This window comes from Acartia tonsa, chromosome 6 (assembly GCF_053477335.1).
Source record: "Acartia tonsa isolate MP-2025a chromosome 6, ASM5347733v1, whole genome shotgun sequence".
Lineage (NCBI taxonomy): Eukaryota > Metazoa > Arthropoda > Copepoda > Calanoida > Acartiidae > Acartia > Acartia tonsa.
Window position 1 is genome coordinate 10892623 of NC_137265.1, and position 17740 is coordinate 10910362.

Below are 17740 nucleotides of genomic sequence, written 5' to 3' on the forward strand. Positions count from 1 at the left end.
ATAGTTTGCCCTGTGTTGATGCGCAGATACTTTGTATAATGCCGCTTACAATTTTTAAGGTCTAAATATATATTTAATTGATGGTTTTTACAAAAGATAACTGTTTAGGATATAAAACAAACTAAAAAGAACTCTATTTTATAAAATTTTTAAAGACGTCTTCTTTAAAATAGCGAAAAATGACAAATTATACATGAAAAAATACAATAATCAACAATAATTTGTTAGAGAATATTTAGCCTTCAACCAAATAATAAACAAAGTATTACTTAGATAGGAAATAAAAGAAGCCAAATTGCCGTTCTTGTTATGGATTGAAGGGATATTGAACTGTAAGATATTCTGATTTTATTCACTTGTTCACTCAAAAACTTATTTATTTCTGGATTAGTTGGTTTAACTAACAAGTTTGATAAAATTTAAGATTTGGGGCCAAAATTTATGTTTTTATTGCATTGGATTTATATTAGTCGTCACGAAAAGTAAAATCTAAATTTATTTCGAGTGTATGTTCTCTGAAAATGCCTTCCTACATACATTTAACAGCAAATAAGACAATGTTAGTCTCTAAAAAAGTTAAACTTGGAGCGGGCTAAAATATAACAATTCTCCCATCCCCGCCTACTGAATGAACGAACTGACCAATAAATGAGTTCCATGACACCGACCTAATTTATTGTAGATTTTTCTCCTGTCATATATATCCACGTATATTCTATATCCATTCACAAAAATAAAAGTTTTATAATCTAACTATTTTTAGTCTATGATTTAACCAGTGAGCGCCACTTGCCGCGGATAATTTTGTAGCGCTCTACCAATAGAACCGCGTCATGTAAAATTGAAAATTAATTTTATTCAAATATTAGTTTTTATGGTTTTTAGCGTTTTTAATGTGTTTTAAAATGTTTAGACTAATCTTAGGGAGGAATGTTTTAGCTCAATAAAATCATTTTGACTCCAGTTTGTCGCGTGTTAAAATAAGACCGAATAGCTTAAACTTTAAAAAAAAATCTATCATAAATATTACTTGGAATAAAGGATATCTGAACCCAAAACTCGATATTTAATATATTTAGTAATACCTGAGCTAGCTTTAATGAATACATAGCTTCCTGTGAACATATAATAGGGATTTCGTTGAATTGAACTACTATCTAGCTAGCTATTAATTTGTGAATTGATTTTTAATTCTAAAATCCTTAACGAACTGAACACCGGGTAATTTTGGGCATTTATGTGTAGTTTCTTTTTCCTTTGTGTATTAACAAACATTCTATCGAACTAATATTGAATAAATAGATATTTCTTAAAGGCATTGTTAGTTATCTATTAATGAAATAATTTTGATTTTTAGCTAAGATGATTCTAGCTGAATTAACTAAACACCGGGTTTTATATTTTGGGCATTTAAGTGTAGTTTTTTTTTCTTTGTGTAAGATAGAAATTTAGGAGATATTATCTAAGGGACCAAATAACAAATTCCGTACAAGATAGATGAACAAAAAATTACAATTTATTTGCATTTTCAGATTGCCTAAACAAGACTGTAAAGAATGAGCTGATAATAGTTTGCTATAAATGGACAATGGATTCGAACCAGCCAAGCTCAAGTATAACTCCTACGTGTACCCAATGTCAACAGGCTAAACAAGTATTAAAATATGTGCTGCCTTTGTCTTCAGGAAAGAAGGAATTCTGCAGCGAGCCTTGTCTTACTCTGTACAGGTAAATGTTAATTTGAAGTCCTGGATTCCTTTTCTAAATTGTACTTAATTGAAATAGGAATCATCATGCAAAGTTGAACAAGTAAATATTAATTTGAAGTCCTTGAATTTGTTTTTTAATTGTACTTAACTGATATAGGAATCATCATGCAAAGTTTGAAATCGATAGGACAATTCTAACATCTTTAAATTAACGAAACATAACTATCTAACCGTTACTGACGTATGGACCGACCATAATTTTAGAAAAGCTTCTCTTTTAAGTGTTTTAACCAAGTGATGAAATATTTCAGGAAAGAATCCAAAAACAGGAAAGCTGAAGAAATAAGTCAACCTATTGATGAAACCAAGCCTACAAAACAAGAACTTGAAAGCTCTTTATCTAGCACTTCTCAAGTAGATTCAAACGAAAATAACGAAAAATCCTTTAAAAATGCGCAATCCAGTAGTGTTGGTTACAGTGTCTTGTCCTCGACTGAAGATGATTCAGAGTTTAGCTGGACAGCATATTTGAGGGAGACTAAATCCATAGCGGCTCCAAATTATTGTTTCAAACAAAGTCCACAGCCCCTCAAGAATGAATTTACAATCGGCTCCAAGCTTGAGGCGCAGGACCCGCGCTCCCAAATGGCGTGTATTGCAACAGTTATCAGCGTTCAGGGCCCCAGGTTGCGGCTGCGGCTGGACGGATCAGATACCAAAAATGACTTTTGGAAAATGGTGGATGATTCAGAGTTGCATGAAATTGGACACTGCGAAAAGATGGGTGGCATGTTGCAGCCTCCAATGGGGTTTACGTTGAACGCAACCTCCTGGCCTAAATTTCTTGCTAAGACCTTAAAAGATGCTGTTTACTGTCCCTCGAGATGTTTCAAAAAAGATCCCCCAGCCCCAAAAATTAACAAATTCCAAATTGGCATGAAACTAGAGGCAGTTGATAAGAAGAATCCGCATTTAATTTGTGCTGCCACTGTAGGCGCCATAGACGGAGATAATATTCACATAACTTTTGACGGATGGAAAGGGGCTTTTGATTACTGGACAAGATACGATAGTAGAGATATATTTCCTTGCGGATGGTGTTCCGCAGCTAATCATCCTTTGCAGCCACCAGGTATTCTTTTTATACTATTTTGTAACTTGTATAAGGGGGGGTTTTTAATGCAACCATCTCGTAATCAGTGAGCAAATGACACTTAGAATTCGAATTTCGATCTGAACTTTTGCATGAGTAATCCTTGGTAGGTCTATTTTCCCTAAATCGAACAAAAAGTTGGAAAAGTAACGGCTAGCGGCTCAGCCGTTAAGCCGTTTTTTTCCAATTTTCAGGGTAAATCCATCATCAATTACGTAGGAATCGACTTTTTAAAACATATTTTTTGTTTAATTCATGTTAAATGATAGCAATAACCAATTTTAAAACTTCTAGTACCAACAGATACCGTCTAGAACCGTTTGATAGCGTTTTGGAGTAGAAAAGAGTATTATGTTGAGAGAGGTTTCGTGACTAATTTGCAGTATAAATATAAAAAAAATGGCAAAATAGCTGAGCCGCCAGCCGTTAGCCATTACTTTTCCAACTTTTTGTTCGATTTAGGGAAAATAGACCTACCAAGGATTACTCATGCAAAATTATAGATGGAAATTCGAATTCTAAGTGCCATTTGCTCACTGATTACGAGATGGTTGCATTAAAAACCCCCCCCCTTATATATATTTTGGCCCTAATGTCTTTTAAGAATCAGCCTTATTTTCACTTTAGGTGCCTAATTCACATTGAACAGAAATTTATAGTTATCTTTGATACAATACATGGACTTAATTGGACATACTTAAAGATTTTATCTAGAACCATACTATTATGTAGCTCCGCTACTAGATTAATTTTCCGTAGTGAAGTTTTTAATTATTTTAATAATATAATCATATCCCTTAGGTCTGAAAGCTTTAGCAGGAAAGGCCAAGATAAACCACAACCTCTCAACGTCCGACAACAGTCCGATGTCCTCGTCATCAAGTCCAACAGCCGCCAGGGTTACAGCTCAATCCAGGCAGAGTTTTAATGATAATATCTAAAATTGCTGAGTTAATTTTTTACATAAGCGAGCCTTATAGATGCTTTAAAAAATTGAAGGTTGAGGTTATGGATCTTGTTAGGAATTTATCTGAAAAAAGTTTTAAAAGTTCTAATATTGCATTTTAATCAAAGTAGGTAATGTTTAAACTTTAGTGTTTATTTGATGTTTATCTTTTTATTATTGACGTTAGAGGGTTATTAGATTTAATGGTGAACATGTATGTATTTTAAAAATTTTACATTTGAAAGACAACTACTTTGTACTAATGTAAACGATTATTTTTTATAACTGCTCCCAAAGGTCGGCATCTATGTCTCCAAGAGCAACCAGTTCACCAAAACAGCCTGCTTCGTCCCCAGAGAAAAAACTCTCCAACAAAGATGAAGACACAAACAGGTAAAGAACTATTTTGATCAGGGAGGAACATTAGGCTGATAATTATTATGGTACCCAAAGTTTTATAGCCCCTTTTTCTTTTTCGTTTTCTCAGAAACTTTGGTTACTTTAACTGAATTTTGAATAGTTAGTTCAATACTAGTAGTGTTCAAATCTTTCAACCAATAATTTTATTCTACATAATGACTTATTTTATTTATCATTGTTGATGTAATTGTACAATAATTTATCTCTATTGTCTTAAAACAAATAATGACAATTCAAGAGAATAGAACACATTAACATAATCAAACTATGTATTTATTTTAGGGTAACAAACAGCAACATAAACAGTCACTCATCCCCCTCTGTAAACACAAATCCACCTGTTGAGGTTCAAATATTTGTGAAACACCCTGCAAGCAATGCCTGTGGTCCATTTTTGGACCATAAGAAAATTACTCAGCTACCTGTCAGTTTTGGACCAGGACCTATACATAGAGTTTTTAGAGAGTCTGTTCAAAGGTAAATCTGTAAATGTTATTTTGATTTTTTTTGATAATATGGAACAGAAAAAATTAGTTAAAACATTTTATTTTATGTGCTTTCAGAAAATATTTCTTTTTAGACTTGTTGACTCTGCCTTGGATCAGAAAGAAATATTTGGATTATTGCGACAGGGCGAGGGCAAGGTTATCATAACCGCTAGCTTTGAGGATAAAATGCAGACAGTTCGGCTTCCAGTTGTCGACAATGAAACCTCCCTGTGGGACTTCATGGAGATTCTATTTGAGGAACTTCGTTGTGAAATGTTTTATTCTAAAACCAAGGTTGAATCTCGGAAGCGAGAACACTCCAGTGATAACGAGCATGCTTTGCCTGATAAGAAGAAGAAAGTCCAGGTTAACATCAACAAACTAAAACTAAATAAAAAGACTAACATCAAGAAAGAAGACAAACAAAGTCCTCTACAGCCTTCGTCATCGTCTAGTGAAAGTAGTCGACAGTCTGTGAGTCCAAGCGGTGGCTGTACACCACCCTCATCCTCAAATGGCGGCAGCAACAGCAAGCGAGTTCCAATTTACCACAACGCCCACAAGCTGCATCAGGCCCAAGTAGCCGCCAGACAACTTGGTATCAAGGAGACCAACAAACAGGGTGACCCTGGCAGCAAGCCACCATTGGATCCTGCTAGTAAGCCACAACTGGATCCTGGCAGCAAGCCACAGCTGGATCCTGCCAGCAAGCCACAACTTGATCCTGCCAGCAAGCCACAACTTGATCCTGCCAGCAAGCCACAACTGGATCCTGCCAGCAAACCACAAACACCTTGTTTGACAAATGGTGAAAAACAACCTAACGCTAATTCTAATACCAGTGTTAATCCAAATAATAGTAGTAATGCTATAAATTCTACTATTAATGCAAATGTTGCAAACTCAAATGCTAATATTTCTCATAATACTAATGCGAATGCTACTTTTAGTTCAAATGTTGCCGCTAATGTAAATACTTCTGAAACTGCTAGTATAAAAACTTCTGTCAATTCAAATGTTAGCTCGAACATTAATACAACTGCAATTGCAGATGTTACTACAAATATTAATACAGCAGTAAATGAGAAAGCTACTAGCAACTTAACCCCACCAATATTGACGCCAGTATATTCCACAGTACAACCGAACCCCTCGTCACCTACCATGCCAATATTATCTGCAGCTATGCCTTTCCCAAAACATCCATTACCACCATCAAGCCTTCCTCCATCAAGTTTACCGTCAACGGTTACCATGAAAAACAGCAACTTTTCTCAGCCGCCTACGTTAAGCAGCTGTATCACCACCTCTTATCCCAGCACGCCGCCAGTTTTAACGGCGGCAGCAAATGCTCCAAAGCCACCGCCTTCATCAGCCTATAATTCACAGCCGCCTGTGCTTACCCCAAGTCAAATCAGCCAAGCGATAAATCCGCCTACTCCCGTAAGCAGCTACCTTTCACAAACCTTACTGCGAACAACCCCTATTTCCCAGCAGAATTTAGTGTCCATATCCAATATTGTGACCTCAACAATAGCGCAGCAAAGTTTTGCTTCCTCTCCGTTGCAACAAAAGCAACCCCAACCGCAGTACACAACAGGTCCTCCACAGCCTACCCCAATAATCCAACAGTCCACAATACTACGTCCACCGCAGTACATTATTCCAAATAATGTTCAGCCACCTACTTTGCTTCCCCAAATACAACAACCATATCCTCCCCGCCCAACAATGTCACTACAACAACAAATATCCCAACCTCTTCAACAACAACATTACCAGACACAGCCGATGCAGCAACAACAACCAATTATGCATACTCAAAATATTTATCAACAACAAATGCCACCACAAATATTGCAACAGCAGTTCCCAGTGCCGCAACAACAATCTTCATATCAAGTTTTTCCCAGCAGTCAACAGCAACAACAAATTGCGCAAATGCAACAACCGCCTGTTTTGGCGGCGGCTGTTTCATCGCCACCTGTCTTAAACACACCGCCGCCTCCTTCACGACCGCCGGTGATAGAGCCGGAAGTTCAGAAATCTGGACAAAATGACTCGAGTCCAAAGGCGGGGTTAATGGTTGCAAAAGATTCGCCTATAGATGCATCTGAATGGGATATTGAAGAAACTATTACAAATATTTCAAGGTACTTATTTTATTTTAAGTTCTTAATGCCTTTTTACTTCCACTAAATGAATATAAAATAATTTCATTCTCTTAAGGGACCTTCTAAACAGGGGTCTGTAAATTTGTTGGTGTCAATGTTTGACTTGTGTCAACATTTGTTAATGTTTAACTTTAACAGATTATTTTTCTTTATTAATCACAATCAAAGTAAGTTGTTATTGTTGCATTACTCATCTATTATCCCTTTTAATTATGTAGGTATAATCTAAAACTAAAACTTTTTTTATTTTAGAATGGATCCATCTCTATCTATACACGTGGAAGCATTTAGAACACACGAAATTGATGGAAAAGCTTTGCTTCTTCTCACCTCTGCTATGATGATGAAATATTTGGGACTCAAACTCGGTCCTGCCCTCAAGATTTGTAACATTATTGATAAGTTGAAGGGTAAAAAACATTTGCCTGTTGGTCAATGATAGAATTTTAATCTAACTTTTTACTTAGTTACTTTCTCATATAGGGAGCTAATACTTTTTATACATTTGAGATTTTTAATTGCAAATTTTCAAAATGAATTGTTTGAAGCATGGTCTTTAAAATTAGTATGAAAAATGATACATAAGTACACAACATCCGAATTAAACCTTACAGTTATGTATGATAGGTAATGCTAGTTTTCTCATATTCTCATGTTTACACATAAAAGTTTCTTTCTATTGAAAGATATATTTTAAGAAAACTTTCTGATAAATTGTTTTTTGGTGTTTTTTTTAAATCTTGCTACTGTATAGGTAGGTATAAATTGCCAAAATATTAAGTTTTGTAAAACAGATGTTTTTATTTCATACAAAATAAGTTCATCGGTATAATCATAGGTATTAAATGAGATTTTTAACTTAATTTTTGCATTTATTCACTTTCTGAAGAAAAAGTCATTGTATGATGGAATGTTTTACTTCAAAATTGTCATTTGGCATTTTTTTTGTTATCGTGCTACCATAAAAGTACCTTACTACGCTATTATAATCGTTATTATACTATATATACTTACTTATGCTATTATTGTAAACATATTTAATTATAATCTATATATAAAATACCTATGCAAGGTAAAGGCAAATATTCAAAATAAATGTATATTCTGCACAGCTTTTTTTCCCAACTGCAAAATATATATATTTATCCCCCCCCCCTGCATTTTCTAACTTGATAATATTTATAATATTTGTGGCTTTATTTTATACATAAGGGGGAAAATGAAATATGATGAGAAGGGGAAAAATTGCAAAATTATTGAATTTTTACTTTTCAAATCTTTACTTTATGGTTTCCGTTTTTATTTGTTATCTGAATATATGCCTCTGCACATTGCGTCTATGTAAAGATCATATAATTGTCATTGCTGTGTTTCAGAGTTTCTTAAACAGGAAGTGTACACAATGGTGAAGGCGAGCCTCGCGCGCAGGTTAGGCAATGGGGGCGGAGTACCCGTTGGGGGAGGAATCAAAGGAGATGCCAGGTTAGCAAAATTTAGCTTTTGTTTCACCATCCTATAAATATAAATTACAAGATGTTTGTTTATATGTTCGCTTAGATCTCTAAATGGCTGGACCGATTTTAAGGAAGTTTGACATTAGTTCAGGAAAGCTTATATGTTAGCTTCTTCCTAAAAATATACTGTTATTAATCAAAAATGTGTGTTGAGGGGATGGGTGAAGCTAATTAAATACTTATGTATATGGAAAAACAATCTTATGTGTAATTGACTGTTTCGGTAAATAAAGTGGTTCCAATTTATTATTTTTTTTATATTTAATATTTAGAGACTTTAGAAGAAAAAAATTGATAAATATTATTATTTAAGGCTAAAGATTATGAAGGCCAAGCAAGGTAAAAATATGGACGCCAGAGACATGCTGGCAAACAAAAACAGGATCCTGGATGCCAGGCAGCAGCTACAGAAAATTAAAAATCTAAAAGTAAGCACTATACTGGATACCATTTTAGTAACGAAGCTACTCCATGATTACTTTGCCTGTCCGTTCGTCACTCGGTTTGTAACACTATAGGAAAATGTGATTTCAAAAAAGGATTGCTGCTTTTTTTGTGATACAAATTACTTTGTCTGTTGGTCATATCATAAAAGACACAGTGATTTTTACTACTTTTATCTTCTATATCCTCTTTTTCCAATGACCACTGAACATTTCCTGTATAATTCACTGTGTCAATTCATGATTTCTTATTTATTTATGGATGTTTCATCCTTGTTTTTAAACAAAGTCAAGGCGGACTATGCATGAAAGAGGGCAAGTTATGTTAGGCACCTCCCAGTTGTTAAGTCACGCTTTTTTTGGGTGAATATGCTAGGCTACTATTACATATTGTTTGCATCAGGAGGGAAAACTGGATGTGAAACAAGTTGGAGGAGTAACTATCACCAAGAAGCTAAATGGAAAGATTGAATTAACAACCAAAAAGAACAAACAAGTTAGCAACACAGGTATTGGCAAAGCTAAATATATGTAGGGAGATATATAGTTTTTCTGATAATGTCTCGCCTTATTTAACACAGAACTTTTCTTGCATTTTATCTCTCTTTTCTTGTATGGTAGCTTTCATTTTATATTCGAAATAGAGAAAACTGTTAAATAAATCCCGATTTTTAAGAATAAAAAATTTTAAAATTCAACATTAAGCTATAAAAATTGTAAAGAATTTTAATGAATATAATAGATTTGAAATCTGCATAAAATTTTAAGGATTTTTTATAAAATTCGTTTTTTATATAATTCATTATTTAAAAGCGCAAATCCAATTTAAGTTAATAAATTTTGACCAATAGGATAGGTGGATTAGAAACTACCTGCGCTCTAATTGGTTGAATGATGTACGTCACTTAAGCTTCTCCAATCAGGGCGCAGATAGTTTTCAATCCACCAATCACAGATGTCAAAATTATTTAACTTAATTTGTATTTGCGCTTATAGATAAAGAATTATACAAAAAACGAATTTTATAAAATTCCTTAAAATTTTATGCAGATTTCAAATCTATTATATTCATTAAAATTCTTTCCAATTTTTATAGCTTATTCAACATATATAATATTCAGTAATTTATTTATTCTAGCTATCTTATTTGACGTTCGGACAAAGCCCTGTTATAGGGAAGCCTAGGTACCTAAAAGATCTACTAGCACATCTTATTTTGTACTTATGTTGTGTTCTAGATATGAAAAAAGAAGTAGAGGCTAAGAAGTATCAAATCGGAAATTTTACCAAAACAGTCCTAAGCTCTGGCAAAGTTAGTCTTTCGACAAAGAAAGAAACCGCCGCCGCTGGTGGGCTGAGATCAAGACCCTCCGTTCCCGCCAGTGGAGATAGGGGCGGTGGCGGGAGAGACTCGCCACAGGTAAACTAGAAGCGCAGCTTCTCTTTAATCAATTCTCAAGTTAGCAAGCACATCTCCCCGGTTTCTGCTTTTACGTAACTGTCAACAAATTAATTTTTAGTCAAAATAGCGAAGTTAAATTACTCAGTTTACTTCGAATTCAATGGGGTTTATGTTAAAAATTCTATATATTGATGTCCTTGTCGTTTATCAATTGATTGATCTTATTAACAATCGTTGATTATCGTAAGATAACATTGAACAGCAGCGCCTACATTCCACATTATTTAGGTTGGTATTAGACCAGAAAGGGGTAGAATTGGATTAACAGAATATGAGAGAATGGATGAAGAGTTGATGAGATCTTCAGTAGATAAGGTAAATGCCTATTACTCTAATCAATTCAGATAGGTTTACATATGTAGAAGCAGGGTTTCGGATCCGGATCCGCAAGGATCCGCATATTTTCGAGTCCAAGGATCCGGATCCGGATCCGCAAAAAAATGCGGATCCGGATCCTTGGACTCAAAAAAATGCGGGAAAAAATGGAAAAATCTACCTAAATTTATATAAAATCTCAGACATTCTCTTGATGAGAGCCAATCTTTAAGGTTTAGGGTTAGACTTGAAAATTAAAAGTATTTTTGACTTCGAATTAAAGAAAAAATATTTTGAAAAGTTTGGTGATTTTGTTTTTATTGTCAAGGATCCGGATCCGCAAAAAATCAATGCGGATCCGAAACCCTGTGTAGAAGATATAAACACCCATCGGCATCAATAGCATAATTTTAAAATTTATTAGTATTGAATCAACTCTATAATTAACGTTGTCCGACCGTAATGCTTATTGGATAATGGGGTTTTCACAGCTGATTTTTGAGGTTTTTATTCTCTCATTTACTAAGTCAGTCATGCTACTAAAACTTAAACTTTCAAGATTATAGATTTTAATTTATGGCCACTAAACATAACATGGCCTCTACAACTCACTTCGCCTGTTTGTCATTACATGATTTTTGTGTTTTGGTTATACTAATGGATGTTGTTAACCTTGTTTTCTATTCTAATGATATTTTGTTTAGGCTGAGTATGATCGTATTCGTCGGAAATCGTCCACCTCTGCTACAATTACAAGAACAGCTGTACCAACTGCTAGGAAATTAATTTAAATAAAATATATTTCAGCATGGCTTCAAACCCGATTAATATTCGAAAACCGGTTCTTACTCACACTGTAAAATCTTTTCTCGTATTCATTCAAATCCGGTGGATAAAAACCGGTTCTCATCCATACGAAAAAACTATGTCTAGCAACGTATTATAATGAAAGAAATAACTAGTATCGTTTTTTATCCAGTTTTACGAATATAAAAATGTACAATCATATTGACAAAACTGGATATAATACGATACATGATTTTTCAGTATGACTTAGAGCCAGGGTGGGCATACAAAAAACCCACCCAAAAAAACCACCCAGGGTTTTTTAAAAAACCCATTGAAAAAAAACCCTAGGTTTTTTGGGTTTTTGAAAAAACATTGAAATTTCACGTTAAAATTTACAAATTAAATCTCTATTTACTCAAAGACTAGTATCTAATAACATTTTAAAGCAAATTTTACCTAAAAAACGTAAAAAAATATAAAGTAAGGGGGGGGGGGGGTTTAATGCAACCATCTCGTAATCAATGATTCAATGGCGCTTAAAATTCGAATTTTGATCTGAAATTTTGCATGAATAATCCTTGGTAAGTCTATTTTCCCTAAATCGAACAAAAAATTGGAAAAGTAATGGCTAACGGCTGGCAGCTCTGATGTTTTGCCATTTTTCGGCTATCTTAAGAGCAAATTAGTCACAAAACCTATCTCCACATAATACTTTTTGTCGCTCAAAAACCTTATCAAACGGTTCTAGCCGGTTGCTGTAGGTACTAGAAATTTTAAAAATGGTTATTGCTATCATTTAACATGAATTAAACCAAAAATTGTTTTAAAAAGTAGATTCCTACGTAATTAATGATGAATTTGCCCTCAAAATAGGCAAAAAACGGCTGAGCCGCCAGCCGTTACTTTTTCCAAATTTTTGTTCGATTTAGGGAAAATAGACCTACCAAGGATTACTCATGAAAAATTTCAGATCGAAATTCGAATTCTAAGTGCTATTTAATCATTGATTACGAGATGGTTGCATTAACCCCCCCCCCCCTTATAAAAATGATGTTCTACTTATTGTTCAAATGTTTATGAAATTACTTTCTCTCAAAACTTAATTTCAGAAAACGCTTTGCTACTAAATTGATGATATATAAATTGTGTAAATTACATAATCATAATTGATTTTTAAACTAAAACATAACAATTTATGAAAGGAAATAGTTACAGTGGCGTGCAGAGGGTTTTATTAAGGAGATGTAAAAAGGGGAATACCTTAATAATTTCTGGGAGGGGGGGGGGGTGTTAACAGCTTAGGAATAGAGGAGGAGGTTCCATGTTTTGAAGCTTTTAACCTCCCCTCCCCCTTAATAGAATATTTTGTGCACCGTTGCTAATAAGGGTTTATAATTGATCGAAATGCCAGTTTTTTTCATTATCTATCTTGTTTATTGTGAAATCTTGCTTACCTTTTACCTACAACAACATAAACATTAATATTTCATCAATATATCAAATGTATTTTACTCCTAAATGAAAAAACCCAATAAAACCCAGGGTTTTAAGGGTTTTTACGGGTTGGGTTGGGCTTTTTTAAAAAACCCTGGGTTTTTCCCCACTCTGCTTAGAGCCGGATTTCGGCTTACCGGGGCTAACAAAACTGGTTTAAATATTATAATATTTCATTTTGTATCTGCGCAAAACTGTCTATAATACGATGCGATAAATAACTAATTGAGTCTTAATTACAATTTGCCCATGATTAAATACATTTTATTACATATGGGACTTTCCAATAAAGATCGTACTATAAAAGAATATTTTAATTAAACATTTAATAGATACATTTATATTATATTGGTCATTTAAAATGCAAAGAAACACAAAGATCGTTTAAAAAGGCAATTTATTGTAAGTTAAAAGTGAATAATATAATTAAATTTATGTGGTAACAGGGGAAGGTCACCTTTGGCGGTCAGATCCAGGTCACCAATCTCAAGAAGGAGGTCAAGATCTCCGATTATGAGAAGGTCACGCTCTCCTGTTGATAGAAGATCAAGGTATATTTTAAGAAAGATTATGAAACAAATCCTTTTTGGTTGTGCAGGCTGCAGTTATTAGTATGTCTATTTAGCTTAGATGCATTCGACTCGATAGTTATTCAGTTACTTACATGCTAAAGACGCTTGCTGTAGACATGTTCTGTAATAGCGATTACTTGATCAAATTTCGTTTATTTAAACATCACAGTCGGGAAAATCGCGGGTGCGGAGGTTCCGCCGCCGTTTCTTCACAGAGTTCTATATTGTACCTCTTTAAAGCAACTGTCATGCCGAATCTCAAAGCTATGTCTCTTTATTTAGTTTGAGTTCCTTTGACTTTTAGTTTTGGTTTCAGTTTAGGTTGGTGTCACTACATATTTAGGCAAGTTCTTCACCCCTTCCCCCCCTTATCAGTATCACTAAAACTTTTTACATGAATACATATTTTTAGGTCGCCACAAGGTGCTAGGTCCAGGTCTAACGGACACCAACGGGATGATTGGCGGCGCGGTGCCAGTCCTGTCCAAGATCGACGGGGCGGCGGACGAATAGACTATGACACGCCGAGAGACGAGACCCTGGAAGAGGATCTGCTCCGACGGAGGGTGGCGAGTAAAACAACGGAATATGATGATAATTATACCATGGCCTCGCGTAGAGATCAAGTAAACACTGTTTCACCCTTGCAAGGTACATTCACTTGTATTTATTTATATAATGAATAAATCTATATGTATTGATGTTTGACATGATAACTACCTGAATCCCAGTGTTTGGGGCCTTTTTAGTTTGTTAGCAAATTTCTTAGTCCTTTTTTAGCGACTCGGCTGTGTTAATATTACCGACGCTATGGGTTGATTTTCAAAGACGTAATTGGAAGTCGGCACATTGTCAACGTCGGGGTGGGCACATACAGTTATTTAACCATTTCCCCCTCTATTGTTTTACTCTAATATTTCTAGTAGTTTAAGAAATTTTAAAAAAGCATCAATAGATATATCATTTCCATATAAACCCATTTTGTTCATGCCATTTAATTAAGGGTCCAAAATCGTGTTATCAAACTTGCAGACTAGCGTCACCTATGAGGACATAGTTGAACTATTTGGAGATGTTGGCGCACTGCGTCGTGTACGCATGAGCACTCCTGGACAGGTATCTTATTGAATTGAACAACAGAGAAAACATTTGATTTAAAGCCTTACAGCGTATTTCATTTATAACTCATTCTCTTTATATACCGATATCTGTTTCGTACAGTACGATAATCTACATCAAAATGGAGGGTTTACTATGCAATTGATATTTTTAAGAGTTTATATTATAGCGATAACCTGTTAAAGAAGATTACTACTAGATGTAATGATCGACTGTTAGATAGTTGACATATTTTATTTCCTAAATAATTCAGCCTACTAAAATTAAAAGAGGTTAAACAAAATAACATTTAAAACCATTTTAATGTCATAGTTTCTCTTGAAATCTTTGCAGTATCAAAAAATTCCTACTCTTTGATGTAAATAAATGATTAAGTTTTATGAAATTGATTTTACTAGGCTGAGGTTACATTTGTAAATCACGAAGATGCCGAAAAAGCTGTGGAGATTTATCATAACAGGAAACTAGCATTACTTTTAGTTAGACTTACATTTGTTTCTATATCTTGAAGAATTAGGAAGTTTTTTTTGGGTCTCAGTCCTCGGGATTTTAAAATAGAAAGGTAAGGTCCAAGTAACTTTGGGGACTGTTGTAATAAACAGCCATATGTCCTCTGCCTGGTAAGGTCCACCCAAAGTTTGGGTCTTAAAGGTGCTACAATAGTTTTTTTCGGATAATTTACCTTCTTTCTATGCTCATAGCCAAACCTTCTTTATTTTTGTCACAACAATGTAATGCGTGAACCCACCCGGCAGACAACTGGACGGCAAGCCAATGAAATGTACCCTGACAACGACCAGCAGTGCTGGTATGAAGCATACAAACAAGCTACCTGCCTCCCTCATCAACAACAAGTCTGGAAATACACCCGCCCCTGATCTCAACCTTATACACAAGTAAGATTTGCTTTATTAGTGGCGCAGTTGTTCGTTATTTAGGGTATGTCCGTCTTTATGAAAACATTTTTACACTCTGAAGCACATTTTCTAAGCAGTTTTTTATTTATAAATGTGTTGAGAAAATCAATCGGGTGTTGATATTTTCCAAGCTATTCACTTAAACCGTCCGTATGACTTTACTGCTATGGGTAAATGTGATTTTCTCGGCTCTATTATAAACAAGGATGACAACATTTATAAGTAGCGAAGCATAAACAATTAAATAAGAATTTAGATATTAGTTGACAAAAGCATGTATATTAGGAAAAAATCACGAAACCTTTTCAACATTTGTTTTTAATTTCTTAATATTTATTTTTATTTCGGTACTATGACTAACAGACTGACGGTCAAAGTAAATTACATACTGGATGCTCAGAACAACGGGAAATTTAATTTTGATATTTTTAACTACAAAAATTTTTTTAAAAACGGACCATAAACACCAAAGATATAAAGAAACATGTGAAAAATATAAAAATAGCCAAAAAACCTGCAAAAAGGCAGTCTGACCGCCATTGATGTGTTCTTGAAACGAAAGGAAATTTAATTTTGATATCTTTAACTGAAAAACTTTGGAAATTGGGCCATAAACACCAAAGGTATGGAGAAAAATGTGAAAAATACAAAAATAGCCTAAAACCTGCTTAAAGGCAGTCTGACCGTCTTAGTTGGTTTCTTGAAACGACAGGAAATTTAATTTTGATTCTATAACTGAAAAAATTTTGGAAATTGGACCATAAACACCAAAGATATGGAGAAAAATGTGAAAAATACAAAAATAGCATAAAACCTTCTAAAAAGCGGTCCTATCGCCATTGATGTTTTATAGTTAATTGTGCTCCTTGATAATGGGAATGTTGTCAAAACATTTCAGCCTTTTATCTTTTATAGGAGCCGAGAAAATCACGTTTCCCCCAAACTAAGACGGACATACGGACATTTCAAATTATAGAGTAGCTTCGCTACTAAAAAATAAAAGCTGAAAAAAAGGGATTCACATTCAGTCTAGAATGATTATGATTAAATATTTTTTATAGACCGAGCTTATTTTTAAACATTTTTCCCTTTTAGGGCTTTATTTATGAACAAGAAGCAGGCTACAGGAAGAAAACAATCATTCACCATCACAATGCCCAAGAAAGGCAAAGACGAACCAGATTATTTTGATTAGGTCTTGCGTTCGTTGCCGCGTTTCATTATATATTATATTTTTCGCACGTTTTTTTTTCTGTACGTTTTCATTTGCATAATTTTGAATTACCCAATCTTATAGAAAGGGGAACATAGTTTAAAAGGTTATGGTTGGTTTTGTTTACTTAATTAAGTTTATTTAAGTTTATGTTACTTAATAAAAAGAAAAATAAATCACAGAAAAGTACTGAAATATCTTTTTCATATACTTATTATTTTTTATCTCGGTAAAGAAGGTTATTTTATTTAATCAGAAAATTTCATATTTTGTCTAAACTTTTCCATTGTCTGATAAAAAATTGCTAAGCAGTGAAAAAACTAATAATGTCCATACTGATTATATTTAACCGGAGGAAAATTTAATTTTCTTATGGTAAAATATCCCTGCCCGAACTAGAAATTGTTGTAAATTGTATATTATGAAAATAAGTAAACTTTGTTTTAAAAATTGTAATTTATTAAAATCTGTTAAAACTAAAAGTAAAACAAAACTTGTTTGGAAGAGTAAGGGACTTCAACTGTGCATTTTATTTTTTATCTTGCGGTCAGTAAAATCGTTAAATAATAAATAGAAACAGTTTTTGTCCGTAGGAGTAACATAGTTATTCACTCGTTTGATATTTATTTGGAATAAAATATTGAATTTGAATATCACTGAGACAGATTCTGATATGGCTTGTATGCTTCCAAATCACTATGAAACGAGTTGATACTTTTTAACACAGAGATATTTCCTGAAAGATATTTTTGGGGTGTAGAGTATTCTTTTCATTTTGTATTATATTTTTGTAATTTTTTTTCTTTGATTTACTTTTGTTTAGCCTAAAATTACTTTCTAAACAACCAGAGCTGGATCTTTAAATCATTTTAGTGGTGAGCCAGATCGGGGTGCGCCGAATTTCAGCCAATCACAGCGCGGCATTTCATAAAATGCTGTGCTCTCATTGGTGGAAAGTTGGCTCACCCCGATCTGGCTCACCACTAAAATGATTTAAAGATCGAGCTCAGAT

General features: G+C 34.0%; 2 protein-coding genes across 2 annotated transcripts; both read left to right on the plus strand.

Moving 5' to 3' along the window:
- Nucleotides 1–1504: 1504 nt before the first annotated feature.
- LOC145321816 (uncharacterized) lies at nucleotides 1505–8267 on the plus strand. Its single transcript, XM_080163445.1, has 7 exons — nucleotides 1505–1728; nucleotides 2021–2841; nucleotides 3664–3778; nucleotides 4106–4201; nucleotides 4511–4705; nucleotides 4809–6869; nucleotides 7143–8267. Exons 1-7 carry the CDS (start codon nucleotides 1589–1591, stop codon nucleotides 7327–7329), a joined length of 3615 nt encoding a protein of 1204 aa, XP_080019571.1. The 5' UTR covers nucleotides 1505–1588; the 3' UTR covers nucleotides 7330–8267.
- Nucleotides 8227–17204, plus strand: LOC145321818 (uncharacterized). Its single transcript, XM_080163447.1, has 12 exons — nucleotides 8227–8372; nucleotides 8718–8832; nucleotides 9251–9356; nucleotides 10086–10267; nucleotides 10538–10624; nucleotides 11329–11400; nucleotides 13352–13458; nucleotides 13892–14130; nucleotides 14483–14595; nucleotides 14997–15055; nucleotides 15351–15494; nucleotides 16611–17204. Exons 1-12 carry the CDS (start codon nucleotides 8293–8295, stop codon nucleotides 16708–16710), a joined length of 1404 nt encoding a protein of 467 aa, XP_080019573.1. The 5' UTR covers nucleotides 8227–8292; the 3' UTR covers nucleotides 16711–17204.
- The last annotated feature ends 536 nt before the right edge of the window (nucleotides 17205–17740 follow it).

Coding starts and splice junctions, on each gene's coding strand:
- LOC145321816 (XM_080163445.1), top strand. CDS start 1,589: ATGGATTCGAACCAGCCAAGCTCAAGTATAACTCCTACGTGTACCCAA. Junction 2,842..3,663: donor TCATCCTTTGCAGCCACCAG/GTATTCTTTTTA, acceptor CATATCCCTTAG/GTCTGAAAGCTTTAGCAGGA. Junction 4,706..4,808: donor TTTAGAGAGTCTGTTCAAAG/GTAAATCTGTAA, acceptor ATTTCTTTTTAG/ACTTGTTGACTCTGCCTTGG.
- LOC145321818 (XM_080163447.1), top strand. CDS start 8,293: ATGGTGAAGGCGAGCCTCGCGCGCAGGTTAGGCAATGGGGGCGGAGTA. Junction 10,625..11,328: donor TGAGATCTTCAGTAGATAAG/GTAAATGCCTAT, acceptor TATTTTGTTTAG/GCTGAGTATGATCGTATTCG. Junction 14,596..14,996: donor GCATGAGCACTCCTGGACAG/GTATCTTATTGA, acceptor TGATTTTACTAG/GCTGAGGTTACATTTGTAAA.